The 19,135-nt window shown below is 33.0% G+C and overlaps 1 protein-coding gene across 1 annotated transcript; it reads left to right on the forward strand.

Moving 5' to 3' along the window:
- The first annotated feature begins 2,186 nt into the window (after positions 1-2,186).
- On the forward strand, positions 2,187-17,373 carry LOC120634852 (extensin-like). The gene is made up of 3 exons (XM_039905689.1): positions 2,187-2,278; positions 14,935-15,129; positions 15,776-17,373. Exons 1-3 carry the CDS (start codon positions 2,255-2,257, stop codon positions 16,376-16,378), a joined length of 822 nt encoding a protein of 273 aa, XP_039761623.1. The 5' UTR covers positions 2,187-2,254; the 3' UTR covers positions 16,379-17,373.
- The last annotated feature ends 1,762 nt before the right edge of the window (positions 17,374-19,135 follow it).

Below are 19,135 nucleotides of genomic sequence, written 5' to 3' on the forward strand. Positions count from 1 at the left end.
TTTCTTATAGAATGCCCTTTTATTGAATTCATGTTACACATATTTTGTTCGTGCCGTTATTTTCCAAGGTATAAATGATTAACTTTTTTCTACTAATAAATTGTTTACTGTATACTCCCTAATGTTTGTTTTCCTGTTTGTTATACGTGCAATAAAGTGTTTCTTCTTCTTCTTCTTCTAATATTATTAATGCGAAAGTTTGTATGGATGGATGTAAAAAGGATTTTTCTCTTTCGTGCAAAAATACTGAACGGATGATGATGAAACTTTAGAGTTACAAAATTCAACTACCAGGATAGAACATATGCTTTAATTTATAAAGATATTACATTTGTAAAATTCACAAACATTTTATGATTAGTATTAACTACGAAAAAAATTTTGCCATCTGAGAGCTGTGTTAGCGTGTATTACATAGAACGTATAAGAGTCAGACAAAGATAATGTAACTCTTTTGAGGATGACTATTTTCATTTAGCTATAAGTTAAAAAAAAAGTCTATGATGGTTATGTTATCGTTCGACTTTCGTTACGATCTGTTTTTATCTCCTGAATATATAAAGGTATTTCTAATGAAACACCGATATACTCTGTTATCGCTTGTTAATCGTGATATATTCTTTCAGTTAATCTGCTCCTTGTTTGTATTGAATCATGCTAGGGTACATACTCTAGGATTTCGAATTTAAAATGATAGTTTTGGTTGTAAGAGAGCCATATAAATGAACCAAATGAAAATTTATTTATTTATTTGGTATCCATGACCCATCTCTACACACTACAATATAACATAACAGAATAATTAAAAACTAAACTAAATCAAAAAAACTTACATTAAATATTAATATGCAATATATAAAAAGTCACAAATTAAAATGTCTGCGTCCAGGCAGCCCTACGTGGAGTTTAATATACAACTTGTAAATCGGAGAGTCATATCGATTTATTAATGCTAAAAATGAAAATGATTAAGAACAGAAAAATAACAAAAAAGCGTGATAATTACGCTCCTATAAAGCGTTTACCACTACTATAGTACCTATCTATCTATGTACAATGGTTACAGTAAAATTATAATTTAAATATTCTGCACCTGTGTAATTGGACATATATTTTAAGATTGACTAAAAGCTTATCACCAAAGTGGGCCAAAGCTCGAAGTTGCATTCGCCCACAAGGACATACCTACTCGTAGGTACTTAAGTACAGAAATAAATCTACAAGAAGAGGCGTTTGAAGATGATATAATAATATTATGATGATGATAACTTTAAGAAGAATTATTTTTACAATTTTTTTTTTTATTTATCTGCACAAATATCTTAATAATCTGATTACAAAATCAAATACTGAATAAGGTAATTCACGGCAGTTAAAATAAAGCGCTTTGGATCCTGATTTTGAAAAAAAATGCATTTTACAGGGAAAATCGAATAAAAGCAACTGCTGTACATCACTCGATAATTTACATTATCAATAATCATGTATAACTAATTAAAAGTATTTTATTTATTTATACAATACTGTGTTAGGTACTTTTATTGTTAGAAGTTTTGGCCAATTAATATCAGATGACTAAACATAACAATTCGAAAAAAAAACCAAAAAAATCATTTACTATTTATCGTTTTCAAGCAAGAAAGGTTTTAAACAAAACTCTCGAGATTTATTATATAAGATAAAGTACCTTATTAGCGTATGAAACTGCTCAAAACTTAATAAAACACTAATAGTAAATTAAAAAATTATGACGCTTCCTTTAAATACTGTAATAAACCAATTGCATGGCCACAAACATATACAACTATGATTAGTAGGTTGGTATAGACAGTTAATTAGATGTAATAGTAAGTAATACAGAAAAGAGTTTTCATAAAATACTGTACCTAATGATTTAGACTTTGGGAATTAATTAGACTCTTACCACCATACGATTCAAGTACCTACTTAGGCAAATATTTCCAGATATCAACGGTAGGAAATGATTCATTTTTAACCTACAACAATAATCACATAAGACGCATGACGTAAATAACTACAATTATTAAAAGGAAATAAATAAAACGCCTGGCCGGGAGTGCAATATATATATGTCATTGGGGGAATATCAACACGGAAAGTAATTCCTAGAATACAAAGGAAAGCTAAACAATCGCTTCCAGCGGCAGTCAGTTCTTTGGTGGCGAGCGAGGTGCGCAGGCGCAAGTCGCAACCACCACACCGGCACTCCACTACCACTCGCCTCGCGCGCAACATGGCGGCCCAACAGTGTCTGCCTGTGAGTTACAATCTAAACTTCATTACCATACTAACAGCCTCATTTCTTATATAATTTTTAATGACCTCTCGTACTGCGCTTGAACGAAGTCAAGTTCATCAAGTGTCTCCGAGTGTTTGTATTCGCATGCATGTTTTGTGTTTTGAATTAAAGTTATTTTCTTTTTTATCTTAAACATTAGCATATTAGAGAGGTACCTACAACGTAGAAAGATAAATTTTTTAACTATCTCATAATAATTAAAAATAAGAATAGCGATATGCCAGGTTTTGTCAGTGTATATCCGACTAGATTTCTCCGAAACTAGTCGGCATCCTGTAAGATCAGGCAGGCGTTAGTAGGTACAGACGATTTCCCATACATAATAATGTCAATATTGCACGTATACTAATGCGTGAAAGAATTTAAACCATTGAGATTTAGAATAGAGCCAATATTTACATAATAAGGTACTAAGTTCACCATAAGTTTAAATTATTATTAGTTTTCATTTACCCTAGCAACTCTTTGTGATTTAAAGGTTTTATAATTACTAACCTACGAAAATATCGATACTAGAATAGCGATAAAAAAAGCCTATATTCGCACACTATCACAGAGCTTAAGGAAAACATGAAAATTTTATGAATAGCAATAAGGTCGCAGTAGCTTTGTTAATTATATAAAGAGCTTTTAACTTTAAAAAAATAACAATATATGACTGTATATGACATAAACTTAAATAATCAATGTACATACAGCTTATGTAAGAAGATCCTCTCTATTATTTACATCTCCCACTCTTTATGCAAACCATAGAGGTAAAAGTCAATTTAGCGGTGAGTTTTTTTTAATTGTTAGGTAGGTATATTATAATAAACGTGACGTAATCTACGAGTTGAAAGTCCTTGATCCTGTATTTAATGGTCACAAATATAAATATTTTAAGTTAGCTTTGACCATTGGCTTTTGTATGCGTGATAATTGGGTCAAGCTGTACCTCTTATTCTAGACTCTAAGGAACATTGTTTGGAATTATTGAATAAGTAAGAGTACTTAAGCATTGAATTCTGATAGCCTTCTAAATTCGTATTTGGAAGGCTACGAAGTTCGATTGTTATCTGTCCATAGGTTTTAATGGGTGCTTCCACAAATATGTAAAAATACTGACCTGTAGAGCTCCCATTCAGGCTATGAGGTAGTATATTAGGTCTAGGGTGAGAAGAAAAGACGAGAATATGGGTTGGTAGATAAGTATCTTGTGGCTTGCATGTTAACCCTACTGAAAGTCGAACCCTGGAGTAATATCGTAGTTGACCAGGTTTTTCATAGGTCGTACAAAATCGTCGTCGTTTTTTTAGTGCAGAGTTTTTCTAATAAGAGATTCTCAGTTACACATAAATCCGGGGGGCACTTTATGGGGTAAACCCCGTCGACCAATTCCCTCAACAAGCTCTTAGCCCTTAACCCTTCTTTCCTTTTTTTTTTTTAATTGCTTCCCATCGGACATAATTGTAGTAAAACACTCAAAATTAAAAAAAAAAAATTGCTTTTAAAGACTCTTACAAATTATTCATTATTATCAACGCATTACAGGGCACACATCTCCTCCCAGAATGAAAAGAGTTTAGGCCGGAAGTCCACCATGCTAGCAAAGTTCAAATTTATATATTTTACACGCCATTTAGAACAATATGGGATATTCTCAAACACGCAGGTTTTGTTACGATGCTTTATAAATACTTGGCTAAAATAAGGATATTTGTTCGGGACAGCAAAACAGATTTTGTTAGAATTATGCTATTTCTAAAATTATTCGTACTTCCAGCTGTGGATTCATACCAACTCTAGTTTCCGTCAATTCAGATTTTACATTATTATGCTAGTTTCGGACTTAAGATATTTGGCTTTTCAGTGCTTACAAGCAAATCAAACAAATACTTATCTTAGAACATGCAGATACCAAAATTGTTTTTTTAATTCAATCAGAAACTTGTGCGTATTTTCACTAAATACAAACTTGGAAAAATAGCCTTGTCACACGGACAAATGATAGACAAACCGACGGACAGACACCAAAGTGAACCTTTAATAACAGTATTTAAAATTGTTAAAATTAAATGAAATTAGATTGATAATTTGTAAATTGTAACTCTTGAAATAAGCTATAAAGAGATAAATGTGAATCAAAACGTTTTTCCATTGTTATACATACATTTTCCCGGGCAATATCCAGAGCGATTTTCCCACTATCGGGGAAATATTATAGTGTACAAGTGTGACGGGACGACACCTCGACACGACCGGAAAGAGAGCAGACGCCATTTTCCATTATTATCTAAGTACGGAATCCTAAAATAGTTAAGCCCTTAAATGCAACATAGAGACATTTCATCACATGCAGAGGCCATCGCTGGTCGTCGAACCGTGCCTATACTGAATGCACAATGATGCACGGACCTTGCCATTTCTACACTGTCAATATAATAATCTCACTATTTATCTTGTATATATTATTTGTTTAAGCCGTTTGTTTAGCCGTGCATGTCTCGTATTATTTGGCTGGACTAATTTGAATATTTTTGGTTGTCGACTTTTTTACCTCTTTATTAAACCCCTAATACAATACATACTTAATAAAACAGTTGTTAAAGGGGGTTAAAAAATTGATGAATTAATGAAAACAAAAAGGAACCTCCGAAAAAACTTAAATATTTTTTTTTGGAAATGGCTTTATTTTCAATAAAAGACGTTTTTCAAGTGATACGAAACTAACTGATTTATTAAATATTTATAAATAAGTACCTACTCGATGGTCTTTTGGTAAGCACGTTTAATAGTCCTAGGTTGATAGTCAGCAAAATTTCAAATTTTGTAACTAATAATCGTCTAAGCCCACCAACCCATAATGGGACAGCGTGGTGGTAGTGTGTTTTAAAAATATTTGTGTTTAATAATTGTCATAACGAACCCATTCCTTAGCTTTTTTGTAATAAGTACGTATGTTTAAAAAGGATTTAAAACTATTATTTAATCCAATTTAAGCAAATAAATGTCCTAACTTAAATCTACGCGTACATTACATTAAATAAATTGATCTTACCTATTATTAAAACATTTAAACTTTTTGCTAACTTAATAGGATATCATTTAACAAGATAATTTGACCTCGATGAGCCTGTACCATTTCTTAGACCTTGCGTTGTGCGTAGGCGAGCTTGCGGCCGACACCAGACGAATGCTGGCATTGTAAAACGCACGCGCCGATTTCCGGATTTAAACCGGACAATGACTAGCGTCACAGTATAGAAATGAAAAAAACATTAATGGAGTTCTCTTTGTCTTTTATAAAATAAGGTTTCAAGTACTAAAATGCAATAATACTCGGCTAAGTTTGTTGACGGCTTCTTCTTAAGCCAGGACGCGTTTGGACCAAGCTACGAGGGTCCAAACGCGTCCTGGCTTAAGAAGAAGCCGAGTTAGTTTTAAATTTAATTATTAAATTATCACACTACCGTGTAATTCTCATTAATGCACGCAACAAATGCCACCTATGGGCCTACTTGAATAAAGATATTTTTGACTTTGACTTTTGACTTCAATAGATATTTACCTAGTGAGTTAGACTGTAGGATTAGCACCTGAAGTAAAAAAATAATAATAAATAGCACAGCTGTACAAAAAATGAAACAGAACTACTAAATTCAATCTGTCATATGAACATTTTGAATTAAAACGATAATAATCGTTTACTTGAGGCTTAAGTATCTCCCATGACAAAAGATTTTCAACCGATTTCCAAAAAGAGTTAGGACTGAGGACGCAATTCAGACGAAGTTGTATTGCTCTCACTAAAGTAAGACAAATTTTCGCTTATTTTTGCTGACATATATTAACAACGTGTAACCGAATGACGAAATACTGTTGACATGAGTATATTTCATAAGGAAACACCCTGTAAAAATATTGAATCAAAAGAAGCAAATTTATATTTCTACACAAACTAATTCGAAACATTTTAAGTGTATGCTTATTGAAAACCCTATCCTAAAGACCGACGTCTTTTAATATCAGGGTAACCTGCGAAGTACGTACCTTACGCGACGCTTTAAATAAAACAGAAAAAGGCAGGAGTCATTTGATTTTAAATTTGCATATGATGTTAGGATGTAAATTATTTTTTTCAGTAAAAACTATCGCATTGTTTTACTTAAAAACTATTAGCGTATCGCTTTTACATTTAAGTCTCAGAGACAGCGAAATAGAATGCCTCTAAAGTCTGCGATGTAATATTTCGATTTTCGTTTACACGTATACCGGACACGGGACACTGCCAGTGTACAGCACCTATTGTCTGTGTTCTAGTTCATAATAATAGACGCAACCTTCGATCCTACCTCGCATCATTTCTGATTGAAAATACTGTATCGATGCATTATTTTTTTTCAGAAATTAATAGTACCAGTGATTAACGCCAATCTTACGAGAATGTCAAGAAAAGTCTTTGAAATGATTATTATTTCTTGATGCTTTACCTTTTTATTTTTAATGTTATAATGAGTCTAGGTTTTCTGTTATTTTAGCATGTCTTGAACTTAAAAAGGTTCTCGTAACTATAGTTTTATTGAAACTTAAGTATATTATAAATCTCAAAGTGTGCCTATTTGTTAGGCACTTTTGATCAGTTTAACCTCTGCACTGATCTTCTTATGGAGATTGAGCACATATAGCTTGCCTCCTGGAGATAGATATGGGATTATGATTATTAGACGTTCCCGGGAGTTTTTAAAAAAGCCTTTGTTACCAATGCACACCGAGCTTACAGATAAAACGATCTTAGCAAAATTTTGTATAAATAAAGGCACGGTCACGGGATATCCTGGGACAATTAACGATTTCTGTAAGCATCTTACCCGAAAACGGACGAGGTAGCCCGCAACCGCTAGTTAAATATAAAATTCCATATTTCTACAAAAATACAGAAATTAAAGCAACAAAAAGTACTAGGCATACACAACAACAATGTGGTAATCATTGACAGTTGTAATGCAACTAAGGTTTGTGTGAGAACATTTTTTGAGGTGACTCAGTTAACAGTAAAAGTTTGAAACCAATCAGCGATTGAAAAATAATGTGACAATGTGAAACTCCACGTCTCATAATATTATGTATAGATCAGATTATTTAAATTTAATAACGAAGGCTTAGTGAGCAAATACTCATTTATGTAACACCTTACCGTTTTTTGGCTGTCAAAATCAGATATTAAGAATGCTGGCAATTACAATAAATATGCGGATACGAAATCAACGACGCAAAGATAGTTCCTTGACAAAATTTCCTTTTATTTTTATCTATCAATAAAATAAATTGCGGTGGGGGTGTTATTGATATTTAATCAAAATTGACTATCAATAAAACCGCCTCATTGTTACAGTATCTTGACTTCCGCTTCACAAGGATTGAATTCGTCTCTAAGTATATTGAAGCGCAAACTTTTTTTAGCGCTTTACGCATATTTTTATTATCTCTGACCTCGCAACACATTTACGAGACACAGCTTTTTGATTTTTTGAATAGAGAGTTTGATTTTACTATGTCAAAGCAACGCAATAAAATAGGAAAATAAACAATTTTCTTTAGGAAATGAAAAAAATAGAAATTATCAATTAAATCTCGCGAATTTTCCTATCTTAGTTGCCATTTACCTATTTAATGATAATGATGATGATACAAGAGTTGTTGAAATTGTTAACGATGATTCATAAAAGAATATTTAATGTATTTTAAAGGTTCTAATAATTTTAAAAATACAATTTATAAATTAAATGCAATTCATAACCCAATAACCCATCCATCTAGAAAATTTGTAATGCGTCAAAATAAGTTTTACTTCTGTCGGCACTCCCAGAGTGAAACCCGTAATTCTTCTACTTCTCTACAAACTGAACTGTTAAACTGTTAATGTTAATAAACATATTATTTAACGAATAATAATTAATTATAATAAAACTATAGTAGTTTTAGTAGTAAACGAATGTATAACATAATTAAAACCCCGCGTACTATGTAGTCTTCCAATCCGCTTTGGAGATGCATGTTGGGTGTATGCTCTCGAACTTTCTCTCCTATGAAAATGGACCTAACCCATCAGTCGGACGGAATTAATAGGCTGAGGGTGTGTACATTATGAAACCTAATCAATGACAATCTCGCATGACATAGATCATTACTTTTATTTGTCCCACTAAGACATCTAATGGCTGCCATATTAACTTTTATTCTCTGGTATCTCACAAGGTTGCAACGAATTAGTTGCTGCAAGAATCATTAAAACTAGCCCATGTGTTCTGTGCGTACTCTGTCCTTTCTATATACATAGATATAAAGACTGGAGAAATTATTATGATGTATTTTACTTCAACAATAATTACGATGTTATTATTATTGTGTATTATAAGGTTAATATACATATATATATATATGCCGTCGCTAGACTAACTACTACTATATATTGCTTTTTTACAAAACTAAACAGTTTCGTTGATAAAATTATGTGGTTTTGGTTATAATTTAAAATAACATATATTTATTATTGTTTTAATGTATATTTATTATACACATATAAATATAATATTTATTATTTAATATTTGTTATATTTTACTGTCATATTTATTTAACAGTGTAGATTTATTATATTGTATACTTTGCGATTTCCTGTCCCTCAGCTTATTTGTGATCCTTTCGTGTATATCTTGGAATCTGGATAGACCTAGTAGGGATCATTCTTAATGTCTCGCAAAACAAGTCAAGCAAAACGTGCTCTTAAAAAAAGTATTTTAAGAGCACCTTTTGCTTGTGTGTGTGTCGTAGTAGTTCTCTTTAAAAGTATTTTATTCATTACACACAACATACATACATATTAAATTAGAAAAGAAATAAATATGCAGTGGCGTAGAGAGGTTGACGTCATAAGAAGGTGCAAGGTTCATGTGGTTAGTCGTGACGGAATACAGGTAGATTTTACAGCTATAGCGTGGCAAAAGATGTTTCGCATCACAATTTGGATAAGCAGATAAAGGTAATTACCTTTACCTGTATCGCAATTCACAGAGATATTATCGGCACAGCCTGACCTAACAGTTTATGGGCTTAGTTTATGTTTCGCAATATAATGAGAGTTAGAGGTGTCTGAATTAACAATTATTTTTAATGATGCTTTGTTCGCATACGGCTTTATAATAAAAGTAAATATTAAGTACAGCAAATAAATCTCAAATATTTAATATGATTATCACGCCTAACATCACCCTTATTTACAACATTTTTAAAGATTTTAAAATAGTTAGTCAGGTTTAGTGTTATTACTAACATTTTAGTAACACCTGACCCCACACGCCTTATGTGTCACGCATGTTGTGTCGGATAAAGTTTAACTATTGTGTGAGCCGTCAGGGTTCGTTTGAAAAAAAATCCTTTGATAATAACAGACTGTAATAATTTTCACTAATAAATAAGAAAAAAAAAGTTTTTTTTTTAATTAGTATAAGAGGGTAGAAGTTTCAATTACTGACTATTGACTGAATTAATAAAGTCACTTTAAAATTCAAAATTTTAAATTCATTTATTAAAAGTCTTACTCTTTCATCACTGTGACTCTACTAGATTTTAATTTAATTTAATTAGTTAAAGTTTTTCTGAAGACCTCCTATGCTACAAAATCCCACCAAAAGTCTCATATTCAAACAGACAAAATGGACAATAGGATAGCGAAATCATAAAAATCCGGTTTTGGCCATTAGCTACGGGACCCTAATTTTTGATATTACGGTTGGGCAAACAGTTGCGTTAGAGTTCGGCAATGACCCAAAGCGACAACCACTTGTGTGTTTAAATACAAATTATTCATAATCTCAGGGAGAATTGCTGGGATTTTATTTTTAACCATGATGGTAATTTTTCCTAACCCACGATTAAAGATTACTGTTGGATTAACAACAACTAAGTACAAACATCCTCGACAATATATCTATCAATACTGATTTTTAAACGCGGAAATTCTGATTTTTATTTACTGCAGGATAAAAATATAAAATGTAGTAAAGTATTAGTATTACTTAACACTACAATGCTTTCCCAGTTTAGTTTATGGCTTAACCATATATAACAAAGTTATCCATTTTCCGTAGACAATATTTTTTTTATTTGACAATAATTTTCTATGAAACCCTATCAAGAAACGTTCTTGAAAAACCCGCGCTCTATAATTATTAATATAGTTTGCTATCCATAAATATATTAATTACAAACTGAAAGCTGGGTCGGAGGCTACAAAATGATATATGTTTAGCACTAAGTACATAAGTAGTGGACACGGCCATGCACTCATTTTGTTATCCCTTCACTTGAAATCAGTACATACACATAGCAGACACACTAAAATTAATCGTAAGTTAATTCACCTGTTTACTTTTTGCATACTTAACCTACTATAAAAATAACTTATCATTAAAAATAAAGCGTACCTTTTTATACCAAATTGTACTCCACAACAAATACCTAATATATCTATTTAAATATGCAAGTGTTTTCAAACAATTTAGAACCGCGCCATCTGTTGGGCGAAATAGCGATAACTGGAACTAAATATTTTGATAGTCAAAATATGGTGAAATGGTAACTAATAAAGGTTATCCTTTGGTGTGTGTACAAACATATCAGGGTCAGTGTTTCCCGGTCTCAGAACCACTGCAACCGTGAAACCTGAAAGGGTGGTGCCGTTGGTTGCCAGCAGGTTGCATGCAGTTTTCATTTAGAATGTCACCCGTTTGTACGCTTTGATCTGAAGGGCATGCATCGAAGGACTGACCGGTGACCCTGATACAAACGTTCATACTTCATACAAATTGTCCGCGAGTAGTTTTAGCTTGGACCGGAATTCGATCTTTCAAAGGACCGCAAATAATACCGCAATTTGTATTGTCTATCCTGCAAAACCTGTTGGTGGTTTCAACGTCAATAAGATTGACAGCAAATGCAAGTAAGCACTAAGGTTAAACAATTAACTAATCTAAGGCCATCGGTCGCGCGTACAATGCTTTGTATGACGTAGAAAATAAACTATTATTTTATTTCTTTAGCCTAATTAGCCCAAGGTTACCTACCATTCGCTCAGACTTTTTTTAACGGAAAGAAGTGCATGGTATAGTTCGAGTATGGCGGATTATTTTATACACTTCGTTTAGCTGTCAACGATTTGTAATATAGTCCATTAGGTGGTAGAACGTAAATCCAACTCAATCAGTGTTTTGCAGATTGAAAGCTATAGTAACATATTAAATCAATGATTAGGAGAAAGTGTTGTTAGAGGACACAATTTTCAATAAATTCTAATTTTAAACATACAGTAACTTAACACTTAAAGTATTTCTAAACTTTTGAAGAAATAAAACTTAATTGCACAGATGCTTGTGTGAATATAATGTACACTGTTAAATAATGATACTTTAATAAAGTTTAAAATCTCGATTTTTGGAAGAAACGTTTTTACCCAGTTTCTTTTGGATACTGATGTTTTTAATCAATCTAATCAAAAATCTACAATTGGCATCAATAGGGAATTATAGGAATGTAGGATGTCATCTGAACGTTTTTGATTCAATTGCTTATGAGTTTAGGGCGTAAGTCTGTTTTATAAAACGTAAACTTCGATAAAGTTAAAAAATACTTGTCTTATAATCTTTGCAATAAGCCTACTTTTATTAAACGATATTTGTTTTTTTACCCCAGAACTTAAATGCTTTACCCCAGACTACAACTGCCCCAGAAGAGGGAGTGTCTTATATTTTTAGATGTATAAAATTTATTTTTTAAGGATGTGGGTACAACTTTTACTCTATTTTTAGACTACAGCCTAAACAGATGGGTCTATTTTAAATAATTAGGTAACGTTACATTATGGTTGTGTGTAACAAGTCGGTATAACGTGACAACACATAGCAAAAATAATATTGATTAATATAAATTAATATTTGAACATAGGTACTCTATATGTTTAAAACTCGTAGGTAGTTTTAATTAAATTTGACATACGTAAATGCGTCCTTGTTACATATTTTTAGGAGTTATCTAGATTAATGAGTAATGTAGCTAATAAACTGTTCTTGGTTCATTCTGTTTTATATAATTTCAATTAACGCCTACGCATTTGTGTGGGTGTAATTCAAAATAAACTCAAAGCGATCATTGTCCAATTAGTCTCGCATCTAGCTATGAATGTTTTTGTCCGAACTTGTGCCGCATGACAAATTGAAATGTTCGGGTAAGACCAAGAAAACAAAGGTATAAACGTATTTTGCAGCAATACACCATAGTCCCGTGTAATTATTATAAGTCTATGATTATATACTTACTTACTTAGTTATTCATTAAAATTATAATACTACTAGTTTTGAAAGTATATTTTTAAGTATTGTATTCTTGTAAAAGAAAACCGAGTGTAGTTGTTAAAAGTAACTTTTTCAATTTAGTGTATCATACATGTGATTTTTAACGTCAAAGCCCGCCAGCCCAAAGGAGGAGCATGTATCAGACAGGAGCACGGCTAGCATGGGCAAAATACATTTCCACCACGAGTTTTGTGTCCTGCCTATTCTATCCGTACAATGTGATGTATAAACGTTAATACTGGGAAATAATATAATTCTGACCTACTTATCTATATACAGTTTAATTCCTATAAAATATCTATGTAAGTTTAAGGAGTAAATTAGTTCATTTATGTCACATAGACATGATTCTAATAGGTAGATAGGTACTTGTTATAGAGTAACATTCAAGGCAAACGATAATTGCTCTCTTAACTCTTTACATCGACACTTAACACAAACTTGTTTTCTTGATATACCAGAGGAAATCATTAATTCATAAAAATAACTCCATATCAGAAAACACGTGCGTATTATATAAATAATATAATAAATTAAACTAGCTATTGACTATATCCATATAATAAAGCTGGAGAGGTCGTTTGTTTTAAGGATTCCGTACTAAAATGGTAAAAATTATAAATGCTATTTTAAGGATTACTGGGAAACTGGCACTGGCACTTAATTACAGCCAGATCAGTTTAGATTTTAGCCATAAAATATTGTCAGCAGCAGACAAGCTGTTTTGTCTGGTGAGCTTCGGCCGTGGCTAGTTGCATCTATAACGACAAAATCATGCTGAGCATAGACATACAGACAGAGACATAGTCATGAGATAAAGCGTACCGGTACGATGTCGCGCAGAAACCGATAAGAGGTATAAGTTTAACATAATTGCCTTACTCCCAAACAGGTTAGCCCGCTACTCTCCCGATTACAGTCAACGGCTAACTTGTAGGAGAAAAAAATAATATGCATGTTTGCTCTGTTGTCATTGCTAGTAGGTGAAGTAAACTTAGTAGGTACAATAATAAATAATAATTGGCTCTACAATGATTATAGTACACAATGTATTTTAATTGATCCATAAAATAAAATAATTGTCCGTAAGTGTAAACGGATACTAGTGGAATGTACATATTTTTTTATGTACATGCGCAGGGTTTATCTGGCCGTAGGGATATAAAGCTGCCTTAGCTTTATATCCCTACGGCCTTTATCAACGCTGAGCAAATGAGTGCGGGCTTCAATAATAAAATAGTAACAAGGAGGGACGATGACGGCATAAAGTGTCTTCTAAGAACGGATTTGAAACAATACCCATGTCCTGTTACTATTTTTTTTTTTCTTAAAATACCTTGTAAGCACTGGAACCACAGGATCTCGTGATCCGTAGTTAATCATGCTATCTACGAGACCAAAGAAGCAGCTAAATTTAGTGGATATTTAGCTTATTTTAACTACCTTTGGCTTAGCTCTACAACTCACAGTCGAGTTAATGTCTAGCTTCACAGCTAAACATTAACTCGACTGTGAGATGGTGATAACAAAAAAAAACTGACTAAGTTTGTTGTAGGCTCTTAGACCAGGGCGCGCTTGGAACCCTCCTAGCTTTAAGTTAACGAATGCAGCTATCACCATCACCTTACACCTAACATTAATGTTAACATGTTAAATGTATGAACGCTTCATAAGTTCATAAGTTTGCAGTTTGCAGCGACCCTGCTTTCTGAGTCCAAGGTCGTGGGTTCGATTCCCACTACTGGAAAATGTTTGTGTGATAAGCATCAGTGTCTGGGTGTTTATATGTATATTCTAAGCATTTATGTATATAATTAATAAAAATATTCATCGTCATCTTAGTATCCATAACACAAGCTACGCTTACTTTGGGGCTAGATGGCAATGTGTGTATTGTCGTAGTATATTTATTTATTTATTATTTATAAGTGCCTGTGATAAGGTCTATATGAACAAAACATTTTTGTATTTGAATTTGATCTTAAATAATACCGAGAAAATATAAATTTCATTTCTTAGTTTTATTCAGTTCTAATAATAACGACCATTGGAATTTTTTGGAAGTCATATAATGCTGTTCGACTTTATTTTCAGATACTCAATAAATACAGATTCAAAATAAAAAGTTTTTGAAATATAACTGCAATAGATAAGTGATTTTTGTGAAATTTTTAATTATAAGTATGTGAATTTAAGTTCAATTATAAGTATTTATTTTGACTTTTCAGTTGCTCTGCATAATTCTTGCTGGCGTTTATGCTGAACCTACTCCAGGGAGGATTCCGAAAGTGTACAACGCTTTGATAACATCGAATCAGAACTTGGAGCCGAGTAAAGCTTATCCCGTGTACCAGCCAGTGTTGCACAATGCTTTCCCATTCCCGTACCAACCTGTATTTTACGGAGACATCCCTTTAACAAATGTAAGTATGAAGAATGCTGTATACATAAAACAGTTTTAAAAAAATTCCTTTTTTTAAATATAGTTTCAAAAAGTGGTAGTAGAAAGAGCGCATAGCCTAGGATTTAGGACCTGGGTCTTTCTTTCGTGGAAGCTGAGGTAGATCTTCTGAACCTATAAGTTATGTGCGTTTTAATGTGTTATGTTGAAGGAAAACATCTTGAGGAAATCTGCATGCCTGAAAGTTATCTAAAGGCGTGTGAAGTCTACCAATCCGCATTTTGCCAGCGAGGAAAATAGACAGAAACCTTTATTTATTTATTTATTTAGTACCAAAATTAAAAATGAACATAAAGGACAGGACCTTTCTAATACTTTAAGTATTAGAAAGGTCCTGTCCTGTTTTTTAGCCGGTAATAGCTTGAAATTGATTTTGATGAAATATTATTCACTGTGTTATTTATATATAAATAAACATTCGTAGTGAACTTAAAAGATATAACGACATATCTGCAAAAATCATAACTTTAAAAACAAAGGGCCAAATTTTTGTCCCATTTAATATTAAATGTTGATCTAATAAAGATAATTGTAATTTGTAGTTGGAGGGCAGAACTCTTAATCGGATAATGGTAATGTACAATAACATATCAACTTTTTCGTTTCAGGGCCTCATTCCTGCAGTTCCTGCGGCTCGTCCACAAGAACCAAGTGCAAATCCCAAAGAATCGCCACCATCACCAACTGATGCTCCAGCGGAACCGGTACCTTCAGAACAACCTTCCCCGTCGCCACAACCCGAACAACGTCCAGTATCAGGAGACGAAACGGCTGCTCCAGCACCATCGCCCCCTGAACCACCGAGAACAGAGTCACCAATTCCCCTCAATGAGTTTGGCCTGCCACCACAAATCTTACCTCTTGGAGGGGGCCACTTCAGTCCCGCCTATCAATACACCCAATTAGCTTTCCCTTACACATACCCTGGTTTACGTTTTTATGATCCCTATAATCCTTTCGGCTTCCAACCATATGGCGGATTACCACTTTACCAACCGTTAACAAACATTTTGGGTGCTGGTGCGCCTGTCCCACCCCCTAGAGCAGAAACTCCTGTAGCGTCCCCTGTATCTTCAGACAAAACGTCTCAGACTCCACCCCCTGAACCAAGCGATCTGAATCTCCTCAATTACTCTTCTAAAGATCCTGCAATACCCAATGTACCACCACCTCCTCTTCCAAAAGGCGGCTTGAAAACGAATGCTGAGTAGATGTTTAAAATAAGATATAATTAACCTTTTAGATACACAATATTTTATGTGATAAGATATTATCTTTATTTTTAGCATCAATTTTACGCTCCCTTTGATATTATATGTAAGTAATATATTGTAATGTAATTGTGTATAAGGTTTTGATAAACTTAGAAACATTTTTATAAAAAAGCAATCTAAAATATCTCTTAAAATGCAAAAGGTCTGAAATCAATTTTTATATTCACGATTTTTTTTTCAAAATGTAAAATTAATGCTTACATTAGCATTTTTTTCATCGCCATTAATTTATCTGATAATATATACAAATAAATAATGAGAGCAATCATAAAAGTTGATCATGTTAATAATTGGGATTTACTTGACAATACGCCTTTCACTTAGGTATATGGTAGTTGTATAAAACAAGCACATTACTTTCCTAAATATAGTTCAACGGGTACATACCACGATACCTGATCTGACTTCCCGCTTTCGTGGGAACACGAAAACGGGTAGTCAGATTCTGCCCGTGACGAGTATGTAACTATATTTAAGAAATGTACGAAAATCTTAGTTTAATATCTTTAATATTATTACTATTATAAAAATTATGTCCTTATTAAAAAAATAACATCAATCATTATGGTGATGAGTTGAAACAAAGTTCCTGTAAATTAAATTGTAGAGCTCAAAGGAGTAGCGTTTACTTCACACGAGAAAAAATTAAGATCGACAGGGAGTCGTAACAGCAGCACAACTGTCAACGATGAACGGGACGAAACATTTTGGGTTATAAAAAAATACCCCTAGATTTCTAGATTAAAAAATTTGTATCCCCCTCGTTATTTTCATAAGATAAACGATAGGGAGGATTTTTTTTAACCCTATCCTAATTTACGCCACTGATGTTATTTAAAAATATGTAAATAGATATTGAAGCAAATAAATCACTATATTTAAAGTGCTTTGGTGCACATAACTTAACAATCATACTATAGATCCAAAAGATTTAAATGATTCTATGTTTATAAAATGTATAATAACTAATACTTATGTTACGTGCTACACATGTGTAATAAATTAGGTAAACTGAGGTTCTCGATTTTTATTTAATATATAGATGTTTTTTAGATTCTTTTTTCTATCATTTATTCTTTTTCTTTTTTTTTTTTTAATTATTAACAAAAATAAATTAAAAAACACTATTAAAAATTTATAAAAAAAAATAAACTTCCACCCTCCGCTTGCGGGGCTTTTGAATGCCCAAGCAACCGGTGGTCAGGGCTCCAGAGTGAGGAACCTCCTCACAATACGCGCCGTTTCAAGGACTACTGCCTTCTGTATCCGACCCTTGATCCAACAACCAAGCGAAAGCTTCTTAAGATTTTGGTCGAAGCTTTTCGCGAGAAGACTATTGACTGAAACGACGATCGGAACAACAACGGTCGACTCAACATTCCACATGGCGGTAATCTCGTGAGCAAGGTCCAAGTATTTAGATACTTTTTCCTTTTCAGCTTTCACCAGATTATCGTCATGTGGAATAGTAATGACAACAATTATTGCACGGCGCACTGATCGATTAGATTTATTAGAATTTATTATTAGATTAGATATTAGATTAGATTATTATTAGATTCTTATTATTATTACAAGCATATTGTTAAGTTGGACGACCCCCAACGAAGTAGACAGACGACATCAAACGCGTCGCAGGTAGCCGCTGCATCGAAGCGGAACAAAACCGTGGAATATTATCAAAATTAAGCTAAATTTGCTATACTCCGCGAAAAGCAGGAGAATCTGTGTGGTGTAATTTATAATTTCTTCAATCCTTATACCCCACACCAAACAGATCTTCGGCAATATACCCTCTACGCACGTTTCGCTCCGAAACCGGAGCATCATCAGGAGATGTTGACTTTACAATGAATAATTGTTAAGTACTTCACTTGTCACTTCTGACCGCTGAACTACCACTCCGCAAAAAAACAAGTGGAGATCCACTTGTTTTTTCCTCGGTGGAAAAAAAACCAATCTATAATGTAAATTTTCCGTAATAAAGCCTAAGTGCTGTTCCGGGCTATAATAAATTTCGACGACTGCCGAGTGGCGCAGTAGGCAGTGACATTGCTTTCTTAGTTGTGGGCTCAATTCCCACAACTGGAAAATTGTTGAATGTTTTTCAGTTTAAATATACAGAAAAAACCCCCATTTCTGCATATTATAAGTCTTTATGTATATTGTTCATAAATAAAAAACATTAGTTATCATCAGGGTCTAGATGGCGATGTTTGTAGTGTTGTAATATATTTATATTTATTTATTTATTTCATGCAGATCCTTTCAGCCGATTTGGCGTGTATGAGTAACAAACATCCTGGATGAATATCCAACCTTCCACATTTATGCTATTTGTTATTCCTCATATATGTTGATTGTAGGTATGAAAACATAAATATTAGTTTAATAAAAACCGCCAGTATTAATATCAACGAAACTAAAAGCTCTACTAAATCTGTGCGCATACAAAAGATAAGAGTTAAGCCTTTCAATTACACACATATATTTTCATGGCGTAGAATCTATGAATACGGTTGCGATATCCTATCGAAAGTGTTTTGGTGTGGGATGGTGACAGTTATGTTATTAAACTGATTACGGTTGTCACACTGGAAACAGGATGATTCCTACATGTTTCATTATATCAAAAAACAAGCTGTGCCTTCGATTTCGCTCATGGGTGGGTTACCCATTTATTTATTCATATTC

The sequence above is a fragment of the Pararge aegeria genome, chromosome 2 (genome assembly GCF_905163445.1).
Source record: "Pararge aegeria chromosome 2, ilParAegt1.1, whole genome shotgun sequence".
Lineage (NCBI taxonomy): Eukaryota > Metazoa > Arthropoda > Insecta > Lepidoptera > Nymphalidae > Pararge > Pararge aegeria.